This window comes from Mauremys reevesii, linkage group 5, assembly GCF_016161935.1.
Source record: "Mauremys reevesii isolate NIE-2019 linkage group 5, ASM1616193v1, whole genome shotgun sequence".
Classification (NCBI taxonomy): Eukaryota; Metazoa; Chordata; order Testudines; family Geoemydidae; genus Mauremys; species Mauremys reevesii.
This window is the reverse complement of record NC_052627.1, coordinates 139,389,825-139,415,912: the sequence shown is the minus strand read 5'-3', so window position 1 is coordinate 139,415,912 and position 26,088 is coordinate 139,389,825. Positions and strand designations below refer to the sequence as shown.

At 47.1% G+C, this 26,088-nt stretch overlaps 1 protein-coding gene across 9 annotated transcripts in view; it reads left to right on the top strand.

Moving 5' to 3' along the window:
* The window catches only part of DCTN1 (dynactin subunit 1), a 130,987-nt gene that overhangs the window by 49,913 nt on the left and 54,986 nt on the right, over positions 1–26,088 (top strand). For 4 of the 9 annotated variants that reach the window (XM_039541053.1, XM_039541051.1, XM_039541057.1 and 1 more), the window contains exons 3-5: positions 3,325–3,403; positions 8,118–8,149; positions 20,692–20,715. In XM_039541053.1, the coding sequence (XP_039396987.1) occupies positions 3,325–3,403; positions 8,118–8,149; positions 20,692–20,715 (135 nt within the window). The remainder of the gene's footprint in view (positions 1–3,324; positions 3,404–8,117; positions 8,150–20,691; positions 20,716–26,088) is intronic. The other 5 variants (XM_039541060.1, XM_039541059.1, XM_039541055.1 and 2 more) reach the window with 2 other exon arrangements.

Below are 26,088 nucleotides of genomic sequence, written 5' to 3'. Positions count from 1 at the left end.
CCAATTCTTCCTGCTTGTTTTCCAGGCTTCTTGCGTTTGTGTACAGGCACCTAAGATAAGTAGCCGATTGCCCTTCTTTCTCAGTATGAATCAGGAGGCCTCCCCTGTTACACCCTCTTCCTTGTGTTTCCTCCCGGTATCCCACTTACCTCTGGGCTTAGGTCACCACCCCCTGGCGAACCTAGTTTAAAACCCTCCTCACTAGGTTAGCCAGCCTGCCTGCGAAGAGGTTCTTCCCGCTCTTCACTAGGTGGATTCCTTCTCTTCCTAGCAGTCCTTCCTTCCAAACAATTCTGCCTGGCGGGCTGAAGAGGAGCTAGGAGCCTGGAAACAGCAGCTTCCAAACTCCTCGGGTCTTGGGTCCCCATTAGCCCACCAGGCAGGAGGCTGGACGGACAGGGTGCCTGGCAGCATGCCAGATGGGCTGCTGAGGAGCTAGTGGGTGAGCTGGCAGGAGACTCGGCTGTCTGGATTCTGTTGGAGCTTCGTCAAAATCTTACTGTCTTTGCAACATTTCTGTTTAGGTGAATCTGTCGTCCCTGGTGCACAACTGTTCTGTTGGAGGATTTCTAGGCAGCTCTAGTGAGCAGCCGGGCTGGGTTGGAACTGTGTGCCTCCTAGCCAGTACCGAATGGAGGTTAATGGAGGGAATTTGGGTTTGCTGCAGCAGCAGGAGGAGAGGCTGCCTTGTGGGTTAGATTTGGCATCCTGGCAAGCTGCCTCAGGAGACTGGCGGTACCAGACCCAAGCCTGGGAATGGTGTAGGGAGAGCCACTGTTCTTTCCCTGCTCTTTGTTTCTGAGCGTGCCTTTCCCATCCGTTCCCCTGTGCTGCTCACCAAAGCACTGAGAGTTGTTTACACTGATGTGTTTCCTGCGCATGTTTTGGCAGCTTTAAAATACTTGGGATTTCCATTCACTGGGGCAGGGATTTTAAGCATCAGAGTCCTCCTATAACAGGTGGAGACCTTCGAGTTTGTCACCAGTACAGTACAGCTGATTCCCATGCCGTGGAGAGGTCTGATGGCTCTAGGCCAGGGGTAGGCAACCTATGGCATGGGTGCTGAAGGCGGCACGCGAGCTGATTTTCAGTGGCACTCACACTGCCCGGGTCCTGGCCCCCGGTCCGGGGGGCTCTGCATTTTAATTTAATTTTAAATAAAGCTTCTTAAACATTTAAAAAACCTTATTTACTTTACATACAACAATAGTTTAGTTATATATTATACACTTGTAGAAAGAGACCTTCTAAAAACATTAAAATGTATTACTGGTACGCGAAACCTTAAATTAGTGTGAATAAGTGAAGACTCGGCACAGCACTTCTGAGAGGTTGCCGACCCCTGCTCTAGGCAGAGCAATCCTAGCTATGTCTCAGCACCTTGTCCTGTACATTACTGTGCTTTTCTAAACTGAAAAATAACAACCCCCCGCCACCCATGGCTCTAATTCCTCACTTTCTGCTTCATGTCAATTACAGACAGTCCGTGGATCCCAAAGTGCTTTACAGACCATGTACTGTTGGGGTCGCTTCACCCATCTCTGGAACGGAAATGCAGCCTCTGTTCTATTCTAGCCACGCTGCAAAGCTGGTTTTGTTAGTGGTGTGGGAGGAGAAGTGACAATTCTGTATTCAGTTAAAATCGCAGGAGGAATTTAGGACGGCCAAATGTGATTGTCGGTGAGGGAACTCAGACCCTTCCGGGGCAAGTGCCAGGGGACCTTTAAGTGATCAGTGCCTGTTTGTCTCCTCCTGAAATCAGGGTGGTGATGAAATACAACTGTAGGAAAACAGTCCTAAACACTGATGTCACTGCTGGTCATCCCATTCCCAGTGTATCTAACCCCATCTCTATCAGACAGATGAGTCAGGGGTCCTTAGAATTCTTAGGTTCATGTTTGATGACCTCAGCTCTATGAGGGAGTGGGAAGCCCCATTATCAAGACTATATAATCTCCTCCTAGGATGGATTCCTGTAAGCCAAGTGAAGAGTTCTCCCTTGTGCACTGCTGAGAGGCTCAAAAGCCTCCCCTTTACAGAACTCCCCATAAGAGATCAGCAGCACGTGGCTTTCGTTGGAGAGGTGCCCTGTCAGCGGGATGCCTCCCCTTTTCCACCTTCTTTTAAATGCTGCTTTGAGTATTCTCTGCCTTCGATGGCGTTGTCATTATTTCTATAGCGTAGAGCAGTGGCTCTCAGCCAGGGGTACGCAGGGGTCTTCTGGGGGGACATCAACTCATCTAGAGATTTGCCTAGTTTTACAACAGGCTACAGAAAAAGCCCTAGGAAAGCCAGTACAAACTCAGATTTCATACAGACACTGAGGTGTTTATACTGCTCTGTATACAATACACTGCCATGTAAGAACAGTGTTTATATTCCAATTGATTTATAATTATAGGGTAAAAATGCTAAAGTCAGCAATTTCTTAGTACTAGTGGGCTGGGACACTTTCGTATTTTTATGCCTGATTTTGTAAGCAAGTAGTTTTTAAGTGAGGTGAAACTTGGGATACACAAGACAAATCAGACTCCTGCAAGGGGTACAGTAGTCTGTCTGGAAAGGTGGAGAGCCACTGGCAGAGTGTCTCATTAAAGTGCCTCTTCCTGCTTGTTTAAGAAGTGTGTATGTGGTGTCCTGGGCACCTTACCTACATAGGAACCACTTACAGACTGGCAGGCTACAGCAGAGTTGCCTGCTTGTTAACAAACCTCCTGTCTTCCATTATTTGTCAGTCAAGAGCCTGGCCAAAAAAGATTGTTTAAAAAGACCCCCTGGGTCACCCATGCTTTAGATTTCATAGCATTGCCCCAAACCTAAGACCGTGTCTGCTTTCAGGTGCTGGGATTTCCCTGAGAGCGTGGCAGCTTTTCACTCTGTGTTGATTGGATTGGTGGTCTGAGCCCTCACAGGTTGCTACATCTTGGAGAAAAGCAGCTTTTCTTACTGAGGAATGTGGGAGTCTTACAATTCTGTTCAGATCAGATAAAATATACTTAAAAAAAATCCTGGCTTCTCCTTATGTGTCAGAAACTCAAACTGATCCACAGACCAAAAGTCATCAGCTTGGCTTGGACGGAAGTAGATAGCGACCTGTAAACTGCTGAGACTGCCTGGGCAAGTGGGTCCTCAGATCCACAATGGGTTTCAGTCCGTTTTAAATGTAAGTTTTCAGGAAGCTGGGGAGGGAGGAACACCAAGAAATGAGATTAAAAAGCAGCACAAAGTGAAGTCTGTTGTGTTAAAGCCCCAACTCCAGAATGGGGCTGCTGTGTGTTCATGCCACTCCTCGCTGGTAACATTGAATTGGTTCCATTTATTCAGATCCAGATTTTTGAAGATGGAGCAGATACAACATCTCCAGAAACCCCAGACTCTTCTGCCTCAAAGGTCCCCAAAAGAGGTATGGTCCACTCGTCTGTCTTATGCGTCCTTATCTCCCCTTCATTCCAGCCCAAGAGGGATCCATATGTCAGACATCCAGCATTGCCTAGAACCGGAGCTCTTGGGGAAATCTTCACCCATCCCTTCTACCTTTTCTCCCTCTGCTGGGGCACGTGAAGATGCAAGCATAGCACTTCCTGGTGCACTGCTCCTTTAGTTTAGCGTTCCAAGTGCATCTCAGCAAGCACCCAGGGAAAGGCTTTAAAGGCCTCCCAGGAGCCCCACTAAGGGCTGGATCCAGAGCCCTCTGAAGTTGATGGGAGGCTGCTGTCAAGTTTGCCATCATGCAGGTAAGGTTCGGATTCAAGGCCAGGGTGGCGAGAACATCACTGGTTTCTTCCTCAGGTCCTTGAGCATTCAGTGGTATTGAAATCCACGCCGGCTTGAGCTCAGGTAGAATGCTGGTGGGCGATGGGGAAATGAGGCAAGAAGCACGTCCATACTGCCTGGGGAAAGGCGGTCTAAGGAACTAGCCTCCAGTGGTAAGGGGGCTGGGCAGTGGGTGGCAGCTTGTTTCCTTAAACGTTGCTGCCTTTTAATGTCATTAGGCCTCTGTTTGTCCCTGTATGATGAGCCTGTCATCCCATTTCTGTCTCCTCTCGAAATAGCCCCTAATGTTCAGTCTCTCCTCATGTGGAAGTCTTTCTAGGCCTCTATTAACCCCCATTGCCCTTCGTTGTCCTCCCCCCTCCCAGCCGCCCATTGAGGAGGTGACTAGAACTGAACATCGTATCCAGGGGAGATCATCCCCCGGAGTTAGCCAGCGCTAGCAGTGTTTGCTCACCCTGTTCCTAATGTTTTGTTTGCTGCTTCACACTGAGGAGTGGATCTCGCCAAACTGCTTACAGCGATCTCCAGGTCTCCTTCCCAAGTGCTGGGTTTTCAGTCAAGTGTAGCAGAGTGTCCAGGCAGTTCAGGTAGTACCTTCCCATGTGCAGTACCTTGCACTGAACCTCATCTGCCATTGTGCTGCCCAGCTGTGTAGCTTTGATAGATCCCTCTGAAGCTCCGAATTTGAGAGAGATTCTGGAGAAAGGCTTGTAGGTTGTGAGTTGGACTTTGCCTACCTCCTGGTGGAGAGTGAGCTCCAGTTTGCCCTGCTTTCTCCAGCCCTGGTAGCTGGACTCTTGTACCTTGCGGCATCCCAGCAGGTGCCGTGTGAAGAAGTAAGAGGTTGGGGGAGAAGAGCTCATGAAGAGCCAGAGAGGCTAGAGTGGTGGATATTGACAGAGGGATCTGGGGAATTGCCTCAGAAAATGAGGGAGGGTGGGGAACGAACACACACTCACACTCACTCTGCAGATACTAGTTCAGAGAGGGTGAAGTGAACGGTGAGGAGCAGTCACTGGCTGGGTCAGAGGGATAAGACAGAGGTGTTTGAGATGAGTTGCTCAAACCTGTGAGCTGTGGATCTGGCTGGTGGAGGTGATGGTGGGAGACCAAGAAGAATGAGGAAGGTGGAAGGGGTCAGAGCACACAGGGTCAGCTGCAGTGCTCTTTGGAGAAGCAAAATGCAGACACATGAAGTGTGGCTCCATGCCAGGGAGTTTCCATAGAAACAGCAGCGTCTGCTGCAGTCTCTGCCTCTGCAGTATACGATGCAGAGATTTCAATTCCCATAAATCAAGCACCTTCTCTGCTAAAAGGAATAAAGGTGTAAGAAGCACAGTGGAGATGGTTGGGGTCTTTGATTTATGAGCTGCTTCTATAGTGTCTATTATCTGGGCAGCTGATGCCTCAGTTCACATTATTACACACACGCAAACAGAGTGCTACCCACAATGAATGACATACAAACAGCTATCATGGTGCAAGCCACAATATCAGACCCATCAAATATCCAAGACCAAAACAAAGGATGAAATTTACCCAAACAAATCCTCCTCTTGTGCTTGGTGTACACAACGTCTGCACTTAACTCACGGTTGTATGCTAAAATTGTACATTTTGATCATGCCTACGCACTCCTGTACACGGGAATCACTTTGCTCACCACTAAACTGTAGCTGTCTCTGGAGTGAAATGCAGCAGCTGTTCAACAGCGTACATCAAAGATACAAACAGTTCAGGACAGGAGGTGAAGAAAAATCCTGAATCCAAGTGAAAATGCCCTTTATGTTGAATTGGATTTTAGCCCAGACTCCAGCGTTTGCACCTGTTCACTTAAATGCCAGGACACCCTCGATTGTCAGAGCTGGTCAGGAGCTCTATTTGCTGTTTTATAGAGGAAAGCGCAAACAGAGCACCTGACCAACTATGACCGACACAACCCCTCATAACAACTTATGGGGCTTTAACGTAATCATTCCAGGAAGAATGCCAGCTACAGAATAGTCAACATATGCTGCAGTCTGTTGGGTTCTCCTGGGCAGGCTCCCATTCTAGTAGTGAGAGAGCCTGACCCTGCTTACTCGGAGCCCTGACAGGATCACAGCCCCGAAGCATTAAGCTCTCTCCATGCATTGCATTGTAATCTAGATCTTCAAGGTTAAACTCAGGCAACTGCACAGATACAGTTGAGTGTGCAACTTACATGCGTGTGCAAATCAAGTATAGTGCAGCCTCTCTTGAGGGGTCGACAAGCATTGGTTGCTGAACATAGATGGTCATTTAACAAAGGTGGAGGAGAAACCTACTCGAAATTTGGAGGTACCTTTTGAGTTTTGGTTGATCACAGGATGACTATGAGCTGCCAATGTGATATGGCCATTAAAAAAGCTAATGCCGTTTTAGGATGCATCAGGTGAGGTATTTCCAGCAAAGATAAGGAGGTGTTCGTACCGTTATACAAGGCACTGGTGAGACCTCATCTGGAATACTGTGTGCAGTTCTGGCCTCCCATGTTTAAGAAGGATGAATTCAAACTGGAACAGGTTCAGAGACGGGCTACTAGGATGATCCGAGGAATGGAAAATCTGTCTTATGAAAGGAGACTCAAAGAGCGTAGCTTGTTTAGCCTAACCAAAAGAAGGCTGAGGGGGGGATATGACTGCTCTCTATAAATATATCAGAAGGATAAATATCAGGGAGGGAGAGGAATTATTTAAGATCAGTACCAATGTGGACACAAGAACAAATGGATATAAACTGGACACTAGGAAGTTTAGACTTGAAATTAGACGAAGGTTTCTAACCATTAGGAGTGAAGTTCTGGAACAGCCTTCCAAGGGGAGTAGTGGGAGCAAAAGACATATCTGGCTTCAAGACTAAGCTTGATAAGTTTATGGAGGGGATGGTATGATGGGATAGCCTAATTTTGGCAATTAATTAGTCTTTGACTGCTAGCGGTAAATATGCCCAATGGCCTATGATGGGATGTTAGATGGGTGGGCTCTGAGTTACTACAGAGAATTCTTTGCTGGGTGCTGGCTGGTGAGTCTTGCCCACATGCTCAGGGTTTAACTGATCGCCTTATCTGGGGTTGGGAAGGAATTTTCCTCCAGGGCAGATTGGCAGAGGCCCTGGAGGTTTTTCGCCTTCCTCTGCAGCATGGGGCATGGGTCACTTGCTGGAGGATTCTCTGCAGCTTGAGGTCTTTAAACCACGATTTGAGGACTTCAATAACTCAGACATAGGTTAGGGATTTGTTACAGGAGTGGGTGGGTGAGATTCTGTGGCCTGCGTTGTGCAGGAGGTCGGACTAGATGATCATAATGGTCCCTTCTGACCTTAAAGTCTATGAGAGGAGCTCAGAAGGCAAGAAGTTGCCTCACACAGCTGGTCTCTTCTATGCACTTAATTTTATTTGCACACATGTAGCTGGTTAAATGCCTAACTTTCCTTGTGCTCAGTAAGATGTCTGACTATCTGACTGGTGCTCATAAGTTAGTCATGTGGAGAATTTCACATGACTAACTATAGAAACATATTTTAGTTTACCAAGCGATGTTACAGGCCTGAGATGCCTTTAGCTGGCCCTGTTTTTATATATATATATAAACATAAAAATATAAAAATATAAAAAATCACCTTTGATTACCAGATGGAATCTAATTGGTGGAGACACGGTCACATGTCTCTACTTGTGTGCCCCTGAAAAAGGGGCTTTTTAGGCTTGAGATGATCCAAAGCTCTCTGAAATCTTGCAGTCATCTAACCAGAGGCAAGGATAGATGTCATGGGCTTGTTGTTATATTTTTGAAATACACCTCTACCCCGATATAACGCTGTCCTCGGGAGCCAAAATATCTAACCGAGTTATAGGTGAAACCGCGTTATATAGAACTTGCTTTGATCTGCCGGAGTGTGCAGCCCCCCCTCCCGGAGCGCTGCTTTACCGCGTTATATCCGAATGCGTGTTATATCGGGCGGCGTTATATCAGGGTAGAGGTGTAGTTGATATTCCTTGAATCATAGAAGATGAGGGTTGGAAGAGACCTTAGGGGGTACCCCCTGCTCAGAGCAGGACCAGAAGAGGCCTTCTAATTCAGCATCCCTGCTCGCTTCAATGCACTGTGACCTTCCTTCTCCCCAGACTTTTCATTCCTCCTCCTAGACACACATCTAGGGATCCTTCAGCTAGACCTAGACCTTGGGCTCAACTCTCATAGTGACACACAGGATTCCGGAGAGTGAGTGGGGACTCCCCTCTGCCCTGCTGTTCATGTGCCAAGAGCCCTGTGTGGTACGTCACAAACAGCTCATGGTTCTTGGTTTTTCTGTTTTATTTCCAGAATCTTCGGAAGCTGCCAAAGCCAGCAAATTGGTGAGTACTTCAGCGTGAGACCCTGCCGCCTGCTTGGAGAAACTCATTCCATCATGTCAGTGTGTTGGCTTTTGGGAGGGGAGGGTTTGTGCACGCTAATCTGCTGAATTCCCTGCATTAGCTCTTCCTGCCTTTCCAGAGTGTAACCAAACGTCTGTCTCTCAGAACGAATGCACATGTACACAGCAGGGCCAGGATTTCAACCAGTGAACATCGCAGATTAAAGGGGGCAAAAAAGGAAAACCCCAAATAAAATGGCTAGTGAGGAAAATCTGGCGTTTGCGTTATCTGGGTGTTCCACAAGGGATTCGCCTGGGTCAGTCAAGAGCAAAAATAGCTTTATTCCAAATGACCAGAACCCTTTTCGGTTTGTTACAAGCAGCCCTCTCACAGGGGGGTCACACTGGTGGGAGGGAGGTGAACAGTCTATTGTTTTGGGGTGGGGGGGTCATTCTTCATTTGATTCAGTATTGCAGAGCCTGCCCCTGAATGCTCTCCAGTAATGTGAAATTGCGATTTCCCTCCAAATGACCCTACGTTTCAGAGAAGGAAGTAACTCACTCTCTCTCTCTTTAACAGCATATTTTAAATTCACCTTTTCTGCTGAAAACCTGTTGGGTTTCTTGGCTATGTGCCTAGTTTCCAGTTAAGCTTTATATATACTGCCCTACTTGTCTTTGTCCAGGAGTCCTGGTGGCTCGTACAAGACCTACATGGGTGCCCGTTACTGTGTCTGGGTGTCCAATCACAGAACTGGAACGGACCTCGAGAGGTCATCTAGTCCAGTCCCCTGCACTCGCGGCAGGACTAATTATCTAGACCATCCCTGACAGGTGTTTGTCTAACCTGCTGTTAAATATCTCCAGTGATGGAGATTCCACAACCTCCCTAGGCAATTTATTCCAGTGCTTAGCTACCCTGACAGTTAGGAAGTTTTTCCTAATGTCCAACCTAAACCTCCCTGGCTGCAATTTAAGCCCTTTGCTTCTTGTCCTGTCCTCAGAGGTTAAGAACAACATTTTTTCTTCCTCCTCCTTGTAACAACTGTTTACATACTTGAAAACTGTTATCATGTCCCCTCTCCATTTTCTCTTCTCCAGAGTAAACAAACCCAATTTTTTTCTATCTTCCCTCAGAGCTCATGTTTTCTAGACCTTTCATCATTTTTTGTTGCTCTTCTCTGGACTCTGCAATTTGTCCACCTCCTTCCTGAAATGTGGTGCCCAGAACTGGACACACTACTCCAGTTGAGGCCGTATCAGCGCGGAGTAGAGCTGAAGAATTACTTCTTGTGTCTTACTTATAACACTCCTGCTAATACAGCCCAGAATTACGTTTGCTTTTTTTAAAACAGCATTACACTGTTGACTCATATTTAGTTGTGATCCACTATGACCCCCAGATCCCTTCCCGCAGTGCTCCTTCCTAGGCAGTCATTGCGCATTTTGTATGTGTGCAACTGATTGTTCCTGCCTAAGTGGAGGACTTTACATTTGTACGTATTGAATTTCATCCTATTTACTTCAGACCATTTCTCCAGTTTGTCCAGATCATTTTGAATTTTAATCCTATCCTCCAAAGCACTTGCAACCCCTCCCAGCTTGGTATCGTCCGCAAACTCTATGCCATTATCTAAATCATTGATGAAGATATTGAACAGAATCAGACCCAGAACTGATCCCTGCGGGACCCCACTTATGCCCTTCCAGCATGACCGTGAACCACTGATAACTACTCTCTGGGAACGGTTTTCCAACCAGTTTTGCACCCACCTTATAGTAGCTCCATCTAGGTTTCATTTCCCTAGTTTATTTATGGGATGGTCACGCGAGACCATATCAAAAGCTTTACTAAAATCAAGATATACCATGTCTACCACTTCCCCCATATCCACAAGGCTTGTTACCGTGTCAAAGAAGCTACCAGGTTAGTTTGACACAATTTGTTCTTGACACATCCATGCTGACTGTTACTTATCACCTTATTATCTTCTAGATGTTTGCAAATTGATTGCTTAATTGTTTGCTCCATTATGTTTCCGAGTACAGAAGTTAAGCTGACTGATCTGTAATTCCCCAGGTTGTCCTTATTTCCCTTTTTGTAGAGGGGCACTAGATTTGCCCTTTCCAGTCTTCTGGAATCTCTTCCGTCATCCATGACTTCTCAAAGATAATCGCTAATGGCTCAGATATCTCCTCAGTCAGCTCTTTGAGTATTCTAGGATGCATCTCATCAGGCCCTGGTGACTTGTTCTTTCCGTATTTTAGCCTCTTCTGATCCTACCTCATTTTCACTGGCATTCACTATGTTAGACGTCCGGTCACCACCAGCCTTCTTGGTGAAAAACTAAACAAACAAGTCATTAAGCACCTCTGCCATTTCCACATGTTCTGTAATTAATTTCTCCTCATTAAGTAATGAGCTTACCCTGTCCTTGGTCTTCCTCTTGCGTCGAATGTATTTGTAGAATGTTTTCTTGTTCCCCTTTGTGTGTCTAGCTAGTTTGATCTCGTTTTGTGCCTTGGTCTTTCTAATTTTGTCCCTACATACTTGTGTTGTTGGTTTATATTCATCCTTCATAATTTGACCTAGTTTCCACTTTTTGTAGGATTCTATTTTGTTTTTCAGATCATTGAAGATCTCCCGGGTAAGCCAGGGTAGTCTCTTGCCATACTTCCTGTTTTCCTACACAGAGGGATAGTTTGCTTTTGTGCCCTGAAAAATTGCCAACTGTCTTCAGTTGTTTTTCCCCCTAGACTTGTTTCCCATGGGATCTTACTTACCAACTCCCTGAGTTTGCTAAAGTCGCCTTCTTGAAATCATAGAATCATAACATCTTAGCATATCAGGGTTGGAAAGGACCTCAGGAGGTATCTAGTCCAGCCCCCTGGTCAAAGCAGGACTCATCTCGACAAAGCCCTGGCTGGGATGATTTAGTTCAAGCCTGACCTTAAAAACCTCTAAGGAAGGAGATTCCACCACCTCCCTACGGAACCCATCCAAGTGCTTCACCACCCTCCTAGTGAAATAGTGTTTCCTAATATCCAACCTAAACCTCCCCCACTGCAACCTGAGACCATTACTCGTTGTTCTGTCATCTGGTACCACTGAGAACAGTTTAGATCCATCCTCTTTGGAACCCCCTTTCAGGTAGTTGAAAGCAGCTATCAAATCCCCCCCCCCCATTCTTCTTTTCTGCAGACTAAACAATCCCAGTTCCCTCAACCTCTCCTCATAAGTCATGTGCTCCAGCCCCCTAATCATTTTTGTTGCCCTCCGCTGGACTCTTTCCAATTTATCCACATCCTTCTTGTAGTGTGGGGCCCAAAACTGGACGCAATACTCCAGATGAGGCCTCACCAATGTCGAATAGAGGGGAATGAGCACGTCCCTCAATCTGCTGGCAATGCCTCTACTTATGCAGCCCAAAATGCCATTAGCCTTCTTGGCAACAAGGGCACACTGCTGACTCATCTCCAGCTTCTCGTCCACTGTAACCCCCTAGGTCCTTTTCTGCAGAACGGCTTCCTAGCCATTTGGTCCCTAGTCTGTAGCAGTGCATGGGATTCTTCCGTCCTAAGTGCAGGACTCTGCACTTGTTCTTGTTGAACCTCATCAGATTTCTTTTGGCCCAATCTTCTAATTTGTCTAGGTCCCTCTGTATCCTATCCCTACCCTCCAGCGCATCTACCACTCCTCCTAGTTTAGTGTCATCTGCAAACTTGCTGAGAGTGCAGTTCACGCCATCCTTCAGATCATTAATGAAGATATTGAACAAAACCGGCCCCAGGACCGACCCTTGGGGCACTCCACTTGATACCGGCTGCCAACTAGACATGGAGCCGTTGATCACTACCCGTTGAGCCCGACGATCTAGCCAGCTTTCTATCCACCTTATTGTCCATTCATCCAGCCCAGACTTCTTTAACTTGCCGGCAAGAATACTGTGGGAGACCGTATCAAAAGCTTTGCTAAAGTCAAGGAATAACATGTCCACTGCTTTCCCATTGTCTTTATAGTGCTGTTCTCCCTTCTACCATCCCTTAGAATCATTAACTCTGCCATTTCATGATCACTTTCACCCAAGCTGCCTTTCACTTTCAAATTCTCAACCAGTTCCTCCCTATTTGTCAAAATCAAATCTAGAACAGCCTCTCCCCTGGTAGCTGTCTCCACCTTCTGAAATAAAAAAATTCTCCAATACATTTGAAGAATTTATTGGATAATTTGTGCCCTGCTGTGTTATTTTCCCAACAGATGTCTGGGTAGTTGAAGTCCCCCGTCACCACCAAGTCCTGTGCTTTGGATGATTTTGTTAGTTGTTTTAAAAAAAAGCCTCATCCACCTCTTCTTCCTGGTTAAGTGGTCTGTAAGAGACCTCTGCCATGACATCACCCTTGTTTTTTACCCTTTTTATCCTTATCCAGAGACTTTCAACAAGTCTGTCTCTTATTTCCATTTCAACCTCAGTCCAAGTGTATCTAAGGCAAAATCTCCTCCCTTTTTTCCCTGCTGGTCCTTCCTGAGCAAGCTGTACCCTTCTATACCAATATTCCTGTCATGTGTATTATCCCACCAGGTCTCTGTGATGCCAATTATAGATTCATAGATTCTAGGAGTGGAAGGGACCTCGAGAGGTCATCAAGTCCAGTCCCCTGCCCTCCTGGCAGGACCAAATACTGTCTAGACCATCCCTGATAGACATTTATCTAACCTGCTCTTAAATATCTCCAGAGATGGAGATTCCACAACCTCCTTAGGCAATTTATTCCAGTGTTTAACCACCTTGAAAGTTAGGAACTTTTTCCTAATGTCCAACCTAAACCTCCCTTGCTGTAGTTTAAGCCCATTGCTGCTTCTTCCATCCTTAGAGGCTAAGGTGAACAAGGTTTCTCCCTCCTCCTGGTGACAGACACCCTTTTAGATACCTGAAAACTGCTATCATGTCCCCTCTCAGTCTTCTCTTTTCCAAACTAAACAAACCCAATTCTTTCAGCCTTTCTTCCTAGGTCATATTCTCAAGACCTTTAATCATTCTTGTTGCTCTTCTCTGGACCCTCTCCAATTTCACCACATCTTTCTTGAAATGCGGTGCCCAGAACTGGACACAATACTCCAGGTGAGGCCTGACCAGCGCAGAGTAGAGCGGAAGAATGACTTCTCGTGTCTTGCTCACAACACACCTCTTAATGCATCCCAGAATCATGTTTGCTTTTTTTGCAACAGCATCACACTCTTGACTCATTTAGCTTGTGGTCCACTATAACCCCTAGATCCCTTTCTGCTGTACTCCTTCCTAGACAGTCTCTTCCCATTCTGTATGGGTGACACTGATTGTTCCATCCTAAGTGGAGCACTTTGTATTTGTCTTTATTAAACTTCATCCTGTTTACCTCAGACCATTTCTCCAATTTGTCCAGATCATTTTGAATTATGACCCTGTCCTCCAAAGCAGTTGCAATCCCTCCCAGTTTGGTATCATCTGCAAACTTAATAAGCGTCCTTTCTATGCCAACATCTAAGTCGTTGATGAAGATATTGAACAGAGCTGGTCCCAAAACAGACCCCTGCGGAACCCCACTTGTTATATCTTTCCAGCAGAATTGGGAACGGTTAATAACTACTCTCTGAGTACGGTTATCCAGCCAGTTATGCACCCACCTTATAGTAGCCCCATCTAAGTTATATTTGCCTAGTTTATTGATAAGAATATCATGTGAGACAGCATCAAATGCCTTACTAAAGTCTAAGTATACCACATCCACCGCTTCTCTCTTATCCACAAGACTCGTTATCCTATCAAAGAAAGCTATCAGATTGGTTTGACACGATTTGTTCTTTACAAATCCATGCTGGCTATTCCCTATCACCTTACCACCTTCCAAGTGTTTGCAGATGATTTCTTTAATTACTTGCTCCATTATCTTCCCTGGCACAGAAGTTAAACTAACTGGTCTATAGTTTCCTGGGTTGTTTTTATTTCCCTTTTGTAGATGGGCACTATATTTGCCCTTTTCCAGTCTTCTGGAATCTCTCCTGTCTCCCATGATTTTCCAAAGATAATAGCTAGAAGCTCTGATACCTCCTCTATTAGCTCCTTGAGTATTCTAGGATGCATTTCATCAGGCCCTGGTGACTTGCAGGCATCTAACTTTTCTAAGTGATTTTTAACTTGTTCTTTTTTATTATATCTTCTAAACCTTCCCCCTTCCCATTAGCATTCACTCTGTTAGGCATTCCTTCAGACTTCTCGGTGAAGGCCGAAACAAAGAAGTCATTCAGCATCTCTGCCATTTCCAAGTTTCTTGCTACTGTTTCTCCCTCATAGTTGTTTTTATTTGTTAGTATTTCGAGTTCTTCCTGCTTATTCCCCATACTTCTTGCATTCATATACAGACATCTAAGATACTGATATGATTTCCTGCCCCCCCCTCCCCGCCCGCCCCAGTTCTGTCTTGTCTCTCCTCTATCCCTGCTATAACAGCCCATGTTCCCCCTCCAAATTCCGACCCTTCTCCCGGGTCTCCAGGTTCTTGACTTACCTGTGGGCTTTGGTCACCTGCCCCCCTCAAACCTAGTTTAAAGTCTGTTTCCTGAGCCAACAGAACATTGGAGCAGAGGCATAGATGCCACGTTTTAACCCTTCGGAGACTTTGGACAGTCTGACCACACCAATCAAAGGCTCGGTATTTATATGGGTGCCAAGGACATTCACTGTTACATTAGCCAGGCTGCACAGGGTTTGTACGTCTTCATAACACAAGCCAAATGCTCACTGCTGGGATTGGGGGAAACTTCCCCAAGAGACAGGCAATTCCAGGGATTCTCAAACCTCAGTGACAACAAAAATCACTACACGACCCCATGGCCCACTGCCCCATGGGGGGTGGGGGGCCAAGGCAAAACATAAACCCAAGGGCTTCAGCCCCAGGCAGTGGGCCTGTAACGGAAGCCACGTCACGCAGGTGGTGGGGCTCAGGCTTCATCTTCAGCCCTAGGCTTCATCTTCAGCCCTGGGCCTCAGCAAGTCTAAGCCAGCCCTGGCGACCCCACTAAAACGGGTCACGACCCACAGTTTGAGAACTGCTGGGTTATTCCATGGTGGCTCACTTGGGTTTTTCTTGCACCCTCCTCTGAAGAATCTGATGCTGGCCACTGTGGGAGACAGAGCGTGGGCTACATGCATCTCGTGATTCCTGCTTTATAATGTGCGATGGATATTCCTCCTCCTGCGGCCATTGCCAGTGTTGTACGTGTCTGTAGGGTTCTTTGGGCATCCTCTTAACTGCCATGTACTGCAGTCAGCCAGGATCCCCTGGGAGCTGCATGCTCAGCTACATGCAGCCTTCCTTTCATCTTCAGGACTGGAAACTGGTTTTGCAAGTTAGGGCACTGCCAGCACAGGCTGCATTGATTACGCAGCTTTCCTTGCGCCCTGGGATAGCCGCCCACATGGAAGCAACGTGGGCTAAACGCTTTGAGCTGCACTCACAGCGTTTTGCTCACGAGTGGGGAAAGTTGCACATGTAGCTTGGGGCGTAAGTGACACTCTGACTGGTACCCTACAGATACTCATGAGACTTAGAATGGGCTTTGCTTTAGGACTTGATGTTAAAAAGTCTGACTGCCCAGTTCTCCCCTCTGTGTGCGCGTGGCAAGCCTGTGCCCAGATACTGGATCATCTGCCTCTGAGCCGACATCAGATCCTAGGCAAAGGAGCCAAAGCTCAATACTGATTGCTTTAGAGACTGCATGTTCCCCCGTGCAAGGAGACTCTGCCCATTTCTTCAGTGCTATGGTGCTGAGGGCCAAATGAGTCCTGGGACAAAACCTCTAACAAAGCCCATGCTCTAGACTGAGCATTCCCCAGCATTGCTGCCCATGTCAGTCGTTGCTGCTGTTTGCTGCTGATGGGCCTGAGGCTCTTCGCACTCGAAACTACAAGAGCTGAGTGCTGCAAGGGGGATTGGTTTGATAAGTTGCCATCGTCTGATCCAGATTTGGTATCTTACAAGCAAGTCTTGTTTTTACTAACCCTGTTCTTTGGCCAGTTATGGAGGAGCCAACGTTTGCTGGCTGAAAGTACATGGCAAGTGTCTTGCTAGGGAGTATGGCACTAGCTTAGGAAATGCTGTCAAAATCAGTGTCATCTCCTCCTGTGTGTGATGACCCTTCCATTGGCCAAGAAAGATCAGATGTTACTCTGTAAAACTCAGAGCTACTGGGCTGTCCAAAGTGGTTACTTGAGAGCTTCATGGCTTTGTTGTCAGCAGCGTTCCCAGCCCACTGTTGGAGGCCACCTCTGCTTGTAGCTCATGGTTCTCTTTGCCTGAGAAGCCCATCTTTACTCTGAATGAAGTCTCTATGCAAGCCTTCACCACACGTTGCCACAATTGTTTTTCATCCTGAATCCAGTTTTTAGCACCTATACAAAGACGCACGTTCTGTGGAGACACTGAATCATCTAAGTCCAGAAAATTATCAATAGAACCTTGCACAGTAAAGTCAACTTTAAAGAATGTTTGGTATAAGAACAAATCAAGCTCATGTGAAGCAGTGGTCACTGCTACCTTGCAGTCCCAGAGGCTGTCTACGCTGCAGTTGGGTTGTGAAATTCCTAGCTCAGGTTCATGTACATGTGCTAGCTAGAGCCTAGGTGTGTACTGGGTGGCTAGCTTGGCCCGTGGCGTCGCAGTCACACTGCTATTTGTAGTGTGCTAGCTCAAGCTGGGAATGACACCTCCTAGCCGCCGGGTAGACGTACCCTGAGTGTGAAGCGTGGCCTGTTAGGAGTGGACTATCCATTGATTAGACTGACATGTCATTAGCACAAATTCCTTAGAAATCACAATATCTGTCTCTGAGACGTGGATTTTCTGTGTTGTGGCATCTCTTCTGGCACGTTGATCTTGGCAGATAACCACTGCTTCATTGCAGTTCTGTCTTGTTAACGTGGTACCTCTTTGCTTTCTCTGCTTCTGAGAATGTGGGACCAAGGTGGGACTGATATGAAGTCCTGAGACGCCTGGACGTCATAGCTTTCTCCTCATTTCTCTGCTTTGCCTATTTTGGACATATTTCCTTCCCGTCAGCAGGGGGTTGTGGTGTTGGGTCCCCTTTTCTTGAAAACTGTTTCAGTAGCGAGTGTGGGTCTCTGAGAAGCAAAAAGAGCAGCGTCCCAGACCTGTATCCAGTTAATCCTCGCTAGTCACACAAGTTACTGGGCTCAGGCTGATACTAAACAACACTTACGTGAGGCTTTAGAGTAAGGTGTGTTCTGTGCCCTCACAAGGCTCGGTCTCCTTTAGACAAGTCATGGGACAGCATCTCAGGAAGAGTGAGGAAGAAAGATCAGTTCCTGGAAGGAAGTGGGTTTACCAGAAGAAGAGGGGACTCGGCAGATGGGGAGTGGAGGCCGTTTCAAGCAGCAGGAGTGTTACACAAAGCCAAGAGCATGAAGGCGATAGAACATGGGTGCAAATCAGAACAGTCCATGCTTTACATCCCCTTTGCTCAGGGGTAAACGACTCTACAAGGTGCAAGGCCGTGAAGTCAGGCCCTGAGGCACCAAAGCCAAGCCTTGCTGTCCTTCAGGCCATCTGCAGTGCTCAGCTACTTAAAGCTCCTCTACACAGGGGAGAGTTTCTGATTAACTCCCTGTGTGGATGCTCTTATTCTGGAATAGGAGCATCCAAGAACATCCACACAGGGAGTTAATCAGGAATAGCTATTCTGCTTTAAACTCACACCCTACCTTAATCTAAATTAACTTCCTGTGTAGACAAGCCTTTATTGATTCGGTGTGACTTCGGGCCGATAACCTCTCCTCTCTGTCTCTGTAATCGGAATGATACTGAAGACCTTTCCCATTGTTACTGCTCTGTGCTGAAGTGCATTTTACAACTGCTCTTGTCCCTTGATGATTGCATGTTGGATTTGCAGAGCATCCTGATCATTGCTTGAGGCAATACTGCTGCTCTTCAAGAACAGCCTAATTGTATTAGTAAAAATACTGTCTGAGAAGCCTGAGGACATCACAGAGCAGCTTCCCACCTCTCCCAAGGACAGAGTTTTACAGCTGTTTGTTGCCTCTCTTACATTCAAGAGCTGCGGATTAACAGTATTTTGCCACTAGATGACACTAGAGTCAAGGGAAATGGGCACTCTGTACTCCGTTGAGCTATAAACCTACAATACACTGCATCAGAGTGTCCAGTGATCTAACGTGGCACATAACAGGAAACACAGTTTGTCTCCAGGTCCTTTGGGGACTAATTTTGCCACCCTATAGTCAAGTTACCAGCCATGTCTTTGAGATGACACCTTTAGCCAAAATAGTCTCCCTTTTCTTCAGGTCTCCCCAAGGTTAAAGGGACACGGGATAATTTAGACCTCAGATTTTTATATAAAGTGTTTACAGACTTTGTTTAATTTTTTTTAATTAAATTAATGTTTTTGTTTAATTAAAAAAAAAAAGACATTGCCCTTCTATAGCAACTTTCATCCAAGGATCCTGTGTCTTACCGCCACTAACTGATCCAAAATCCCTGGGGGGTAGGTAAGGATTTCTGCTTTGAACTGAGATGCAGATTGGAGAAGTGTCTGTTAACACGTGCACATCCCCCCAAAGAGCACCCGACCAGTCAGTGGCAGAGCTGAGGGTGGAACCCAGGAGTTCTGGTTCCCAGTTCCAGGTTTAATCACTAGGAAACATTCCTGCCTTAATTCAAATATTGTCTTGACCACGTTGCTGGAGCTCGCTCATGAATGCAATGAAATGGTCTATTTCTTGGTTCAAAGCCATTGCAGTGTGAACGGGAACCCGGCAGGGCAATAGACGGATGGTAACACACTGCGGTGTGCGGCTAAGACGGGGAAGGAGTTGTTTCCTGACATAGGCTGCATCACTCAAATGTGTTTCTGTGCTGGGGGTGGATTTCCTGTGAATTTTATCTCCACTCCTTTCTGCTAATCCCAGGGATAAATGCTGGTAATCTGTGACTGCCTCATGGTAAACCAGCCAATTAGAAATCAGAGATTCTCACTGCTTTAAGACTTCCCTTGGCACTTTATAATAGCGTAGAATTTGTGCCTTGTGTTGTGTCCTTATCCAAATGGAAGATAAGTAAATGCATTTATTGTTGAATCTGTTTCTGTAAAAAAGCTCCTGGTATTTGAATGAACCACCTGTTCATTTTCCCTAAGGGCATCTGTCATCCCAACCTCAGACTGAGAGCGCCCTGCCAGTAAGCATGCTGCTCGATAAGGCTAATCTCTGGGAGGGTGGACACAGGGCCTGGGTTAACATGGATGAAATAAGAGGCTTACACAAAAGTGTAAATACGGCAGCAGTAGCCTTCTCCCTAGGCCTCACTCTGACTGCTGTGGTAATTGAAATAATGGTGGTGCTTCTGGTTTTGATATGGAGAAGTGACTCATAGTAGCATGTCTGTAGAGGTCAGTGCTACTTGGGCAAAGGAGAAAATTCTCTGTCTGTTTCTCTCTCTCTCTCTCAACATATTTTGGCCTGGTTTGGTCGATAGATTCGACACAGCCAGGGCAGATCTGTCTAATGGGGAAAGTGGCATGTCCAAGCCCTTATCTTTGTATAATTTGAGGCTTAAATCTTAGTTATAACACAATCATGAGCAATTGTTCATGTCCCTCTTGGTTACTGCAGGCCTGCCCAGTTTTAATTCACTCAGCTCCAGTTTTACACTGGGGAACTTGCCTTGTGGGTGGCAGTAAGCTACAGAGAAATCACCAGGTGTAGTGCAGGCAGCGGCTGTACACGCTTCCCCACCCCACACCTGGGCAGAGGCTGCTGAACTGGGGCTCAGTTTGGAATATGAGGTTGGGGCAGACCTAGCTTCCTAGCAATCCCAGGCTTCTGGGGGCAGATGCATTGACTGACGGTATTGGAAACAAAATAATACCCAGCTCTTGTAGCGTTTGTCGTCAGTAGAGTGTGAAGCCCCTCACAGAGCAGGGCGGTAGTCATGGCATTATCTGTTTTTTACAGGTGGGGAAACTGAGGCACGGAAGGGCTGTGACTTGCCCAAGGAATCTGGCAGGCCAGTGGCAGAGCTGGGAATAGAGCCCAGGTCTCCTGAGTCCAGTCCAGTGCTTTTTCCACTAGGCCCCACTGCCTGCCAGTTAACTAAACTGTCAAGTGCAGTCATTTGCCTTTCAAAATGTTCTTTGCTGGAACCTTAGAAGCCTTAATGCCCTAGGAGCCAAAGCCTGATTAAAGCCACTCTGGGGTAAAGCCCACGAGCCTCAAGGTATCTGCTACATGCTGGCAGGTCACATTTCACAGACTTGTTTAGGTTAATCTGGGTGCTTTCTTCCTTGCTGATTGTACGTCTTATTGAGATCTGGTGACTTCACCAGAACAGATCCAAGAACCTTCCTCAGGAACAGCAGGGCAAGCTGTGTAACTGCTCAGATCAGTAATGTGCAGCTGTGTGAATGGTTCACTTCTATTGTCCGTCCAGGCAGTGTAAACTCTAACTTCTAACCTTTGTCCCCTCTTCATGCAGCGCGGAGCGAAACCTAAAAAGGTGGTGCGTTTTTTTGGCAATTAATCTGTACGTCGCAGAATCTCCTGGCCGCATGAAATGCCCCCAAATACATCTCGGCTCATTGTCACTCATTGCTGCTGTGCCTTCCATTGTATGGTCGCATGTTTACTCATTGCATGTGTTCCCCTTCTCCGGCCCCTAGGTTGGCCCAGCTTGCTTACAGGATGCTAGGTAATCAGAGTCCTAATGCACGGGGGGAGGAGCATTGCTTTATGGGAAGGTGTCCTTCACCACTTCGCAGCCTGCCACGCAACCTGGTAGGGAACGTGGGTTCATAAACCAAACAACGGTATTTTTCTTGGGAGTTCTGAGAACTTTCTGCTGTTTCTTCACAGCATCAGGATAAAGCTTTCACACCAGGGCTGGGTGTGAGTTAACTATTGTACTTGTGAAATGTGCCCATCATATTTCTCTCTGGGTGCATGTATTGAAATTCTTGACATCAACACGCACGAGTCGGCTTTAGCATCAAAGGCCCAGCACAAGTATTGTGATCTCCAGCCCATAGCTTAGGCTGATACGTTAACCTTGGCTTTCACATTCTGCTGCCTTGTTTCCTTCCAGCTATTGCTGTGATGGATGTAAATCTCCTGTGTAAAGCACCAACAACGTGCTCGGAGCTGTGCACAATAGATGTAGGCTCACTCCCTGCCCCTTTGTCTAAAGCAGGGGTTCTCAAACTGGGGGTCGGGACCCCTCGGGGGTCACGAGCTTATTACACGGGGGGGGTCGCAAGCTGTCAGCCTCCACCCCAAACCCCGCTTTGCCTCCAGCATTTATAATGGTGTTAAATATATTAAAAGGTGTTTTTAATTTATAAAGGGGGGTCTCACTCGGAGGATTGCTGTGTGAAAGTGGTCACCAGTACCAAAGTTTGAGAACCACTGGTCTAAAGGGAGAAATGAAAACTGACAGCGACTGCTCTAGGCGATCAGAGAGGTGCTGTCACAGGGCATCATATGGTTTTGAATCGATGTGTAACAGTTTGCTAAGGGAGGTGGGTTGACACTGGAATATTTTGTGAAAGTATCCGAAATAGACAGCCAAGAAGATAAACCCAGCAATAGGGAAAACTCTGTCTCAAAAGAGCAAAAAATTGGAGTTTGGAAGCAGGTAGTGCGGCTACCGGACGTTTTCTTTCTGATTTGAAGACAAGTCACCATTTTGCCTAAACGTAATACTTGTAAAATGACAGTTTTTCCCAAGCCCCTCTTTTTCAGACACTAACTTTTCTCTCGAAAGAGCCATCTCCTTCCCACCCATCCTTGTTCTATCCTGGCAGCAGCCAGGGAAAAAGAGAAGGTCAGAAAATCCCCGCAGATCTGTCATTTGTTTCAAATTGCAGTTGTATCGAAAGGAAAGCTGTGCGGGTCTCAGCGGAGCTTAGCAGTCTGACTGGGGCATGTTGTAACTTTGACAAGGAAACCCTGCAAAAACTCTGCCCCCCGAGATACTGCAGTGATGGGCCCATTAGAAATGCAACGAGCGAGAGTAAGAAGGAGAGTGAGACAGTACCTGCTTGCTCCTGTGAGTGATGGCATGTAGGCTGCCAATTAGTGCTGCTGTGGATCTTTCACTTCCAGTCTATGTAACCCTTCGGCACTTGGGAGGAGAGAGAATCCGAGCCCAGACCTGCATCTGTCCCTTCCACAGAGTGAGCACAATGGGAAGCAGAGCAGGAGGAGAAGATGTGCTCCCCTGGAAGTTTGGTGTTCTGGGCGATACTGTTCCAAGCCTCTTTGTTCTGACTCCTCTGTGACTCTGTCCAGTCTGAAATCTCTGCATGTGTCTGAGCTTACTGAGCTGCATGCGCTTTGCCCTGTTACTTCACTCTGCTGCTAGCTCTTGTCCCGGCTGTCTGCATGCTGCTGTTACTCACCCCCAGCTCTGGCTTTCCTGGCTCCGCATGCTTTCTCTGATGGAAAACCTTTAGCGCGTGTGGATTTTTACTTTCCAGTTTTGCCTCACTTCATTGTGAAGATCGCTGCTGAATTGGGTTGGTGGCAGGCTGTGGCACACATGGTACCATCTGTTCAGGGTATTAATGGTCTCATTCTAAAAGGAGTAATTCCAAGTCAAACCGATACCACAGAGCCCGTCATGCAAGTGGGGTTTCCTCCCTAACGTTGTGGGACTAACCCTGGGATGGAAACCAAGATCGGACAGGTATGTCCTAGAGCTTCCTCCCAGTGCGACAAACCGGCCTCAGCTCGTTTGTAGTTTCGTCTCACCCTGATCCTCACAGTTCCATTGTAAGGGTTGAAACCGTCAATCAACTCGCCAGCTCTTTTCCTTGCGACCATTTTAGTGTCTGGGAATCAAGGTTCTATTTGGTAAAACTACTAATGCTTAAAGAAGTAACAGTAGTAGTAGGCAAATCCGTATTGATGAGATTAGGTAGCTCTTTGCAGTGCATGGTACACGCTGGACTTTAATCGGTTTAAAAGCTGTTTCCTCCTGCTCTATTTTGGGTGGCAGATGGCCCCAGTCCTCTGAGATTGCCCACCCCTTAACCTGAGGCAAAGAGCAAATACAAATAATCAGCCTCTTCCACACTCTGCCTGCCATCGGGAGCCCAGGTATTCAGCAGGGAGGGTGGAATAGGTCCCCTCTCGCCTCTTCATGACCTCCAGTGAGTAACACTAACTCCACCCTGGCCTCCACTGGAGTCAGAGTGGCTCTTCTCGAGGGCTCCCAGTTGCCTATTTCTCTCAAGGATTGAGACAGCTGCTGTTTCCACATGACGCCTCAAGGAACTTCTGCTGTGCCTTTGGGTCAGTTTCCTTTAAGGCCTGCGTACTGGGTACATGGGAAGGCCAGGAGCTTCTTGCTGGTAACGGTGGAGCTGTGCAGTAGCACAAAGTCTTACAGAGCAATGAAGTTCATATTCCTCCCCAAAGGTATCCGCTGCTCGTGTCATTCTGCATTCATCCCGCCGGAGATGCCAAGAGCAGGCGTTGTGAATCTGCTGAGGGGAGCCCTTGATGTTTCGGCCCATGCTGCACTTGCACAAATAAAGAACACAGCTGAGTGGGGGAGGGATAGCTCAGTGGTTTGAGCATTGGCCTACTAAACCCAGGGTTGTGAGTTCAATCCTTGAGGGGGCCATTTGGGGAACTGGGGTAAAAATCTGTCTGGGGATTGGTCCTGCTTTGAGCAGGGGGTTGGACTAGATACCTCCTGAGGTCCCTTCCAACCCTGAGATTCTATGAGTGAACAGCTCACTAGGGAGTGCAACACCGGGAGAGTGCTGAAACCCCCTGCCACCTGCAGTGTGACAGGCCAGCGGAGAAGGGAGAGTAGCTAGCTGTTTAAAGGCAGCAAGATGGCCATTCTCTCTAGTTTTGGAATGAAATTACAGCTCTCACAATCCTCTGTTCATTGCTCCAGTGCTGTCTGGCATGGCAGTTACTGTGCAGAGAGCAAATCCTGCCTCAGATACCCGGGACCATCCCCCCTCACTGAAATGTCAGCCTTGCAGTGAAATAGTAGCACATAAGAGCTGCAAAGACTGAAATCTGAGGGGTTAAAAGAGCAAAAAGCGTGATCCCTTTCTGTCTGAACCCAAACCTGTAGGTATCTGCCTTGGACATATCCGTAGCTCAGCCTGGAGTCGTGTCCACCAGGGAGTGGCGGAAAAGCCATTCATTTATGTACAGGGCCCCCTGAGCTTGGCAGTTCAGGTTGTGGTGAGGTTGGAAGCAGGGCGCCAGGAGCCTTTCTGCTCCCATGTGCTGAGCAGCTCCGGTCAGATGTGGGTAATCAACATCACCATTTTAGTGGGACCAACCTCAGGCACCAGCTTCTTCTTCCTTGAGGAGACAAGGTTTTTAAGCTCTGAGGTGCTCCAAGGTGCAGTTTATTTAAGGGGACTGACCCCAGTCAGTAATGGGGAGAGACGCCTGAGGTTCCCTAAGCAACTTGGGGAATAGCAGTGGGCAGAAACAGCCGAAGATGGTTGTGCTGGGCACTGCCCTGCTCTGTTTTCCATGAGATACAGCCTGACCTCGGCCAAAAAAGACAGGCAGTGTCCTGTTCCCACACTTAGGGGTCCCAGCCTCCCCGGACAGTGGCTGTGGAGAGTTCATGTACGCAACGCCCAGTCTGGTGCAGTGTCCTGTTGACTCGGATGTAGCCAATTGTTTGACTACATGTTCTTAATGTTCAGGACTAAATAACTGAACTTAGTCAAATGTATAAAGATAAAGCAGTCCAGTGCGAGAAGGAGACACACGAAGCGAATTCTCACTGCGTGGTCACCTTACACAGGTGTGCTTCAAAGATGCGCATTTCAGCTACTAGTATTTACCGTGTGATTTTTCTAAGTTACAAAACTCTTTACACGTCACTTTTTCAGTTTAACCCACTACTTTGTGCCAGCTTTGTCCTGGGAGCCTCCCTAGACTTTCTCATGTCTCGGTTTTGAATGCTACATTCCAAGTGTTGATGAGCCAGGAAAGCACTTGCTAACTGCACTTGGTACAAAGTATTCCTGTATCTTTGCTTTGGTACATGTCCAGTTTTCGAACACCGAAGCTGACTCTAGCTATGCAAAGCGCTGTGGGATGCTTGACATGGGTGAACAGAATTGTGGGAAGAGGGTAATACATTCAGTTAATATTAATTCCCAGCACCCATATACATAATGTGTACTATGTTAATACCATGCACGTAATACCTATTAATGTGTATACTGCACCTAACATACATGTATGGACTAACAGTACCACTCTGCCACATTCCTGCGCTCAGAACAGGGAGCTGGCTCTCAGGGACAAAAGAGACTCCTCCATCGCAGCCTCGCGCTGTACAGAGAGGCAGAAGATGCGGGGTTGTGTGAAAATATAGATGAGAGAACTAAATGGGACAGTTTAGCTGAAGGTTGGGCAGATGCGCTGCCCAGAGTTATAAATTAGCCACCGCTAGCGGGTTCGAGCTGAAAGGAGACAGGGCAGCAGTCAGGCAAACCGTCGCAATGGGCAGATTGTGGCTGGCAGGGTTGTCTGGAGCTGAAACCGAGGGCCTGTTCCATCTGATACTGGAAGTCTGAGGCCCTTGTGAGGGGGAGCGTAGTGCAGAGCTTCGTCCTGTGACCTATAGAAGCAGCCCCATTGCGTGCACCAGAGACCATTCAGCTATCAGCATAACATTCAGTGCTCTGGGACTCGTTTTTAAGGGTTCAGTATCAGAGGGGTAGCAGTGTTAGTCTGGATCTGTAAAAGCAGCAGAGAGTCCTGTAGCACCTTATAGACTAACAGCTGTTTTGGAGCATGAGCTTTCGTGGGTGAATACTCACTTTGTCAGATGCATGTAGTGGAAATTTCCAGGGGCAGGTGTGTGTGTGTGTGTGTGTAT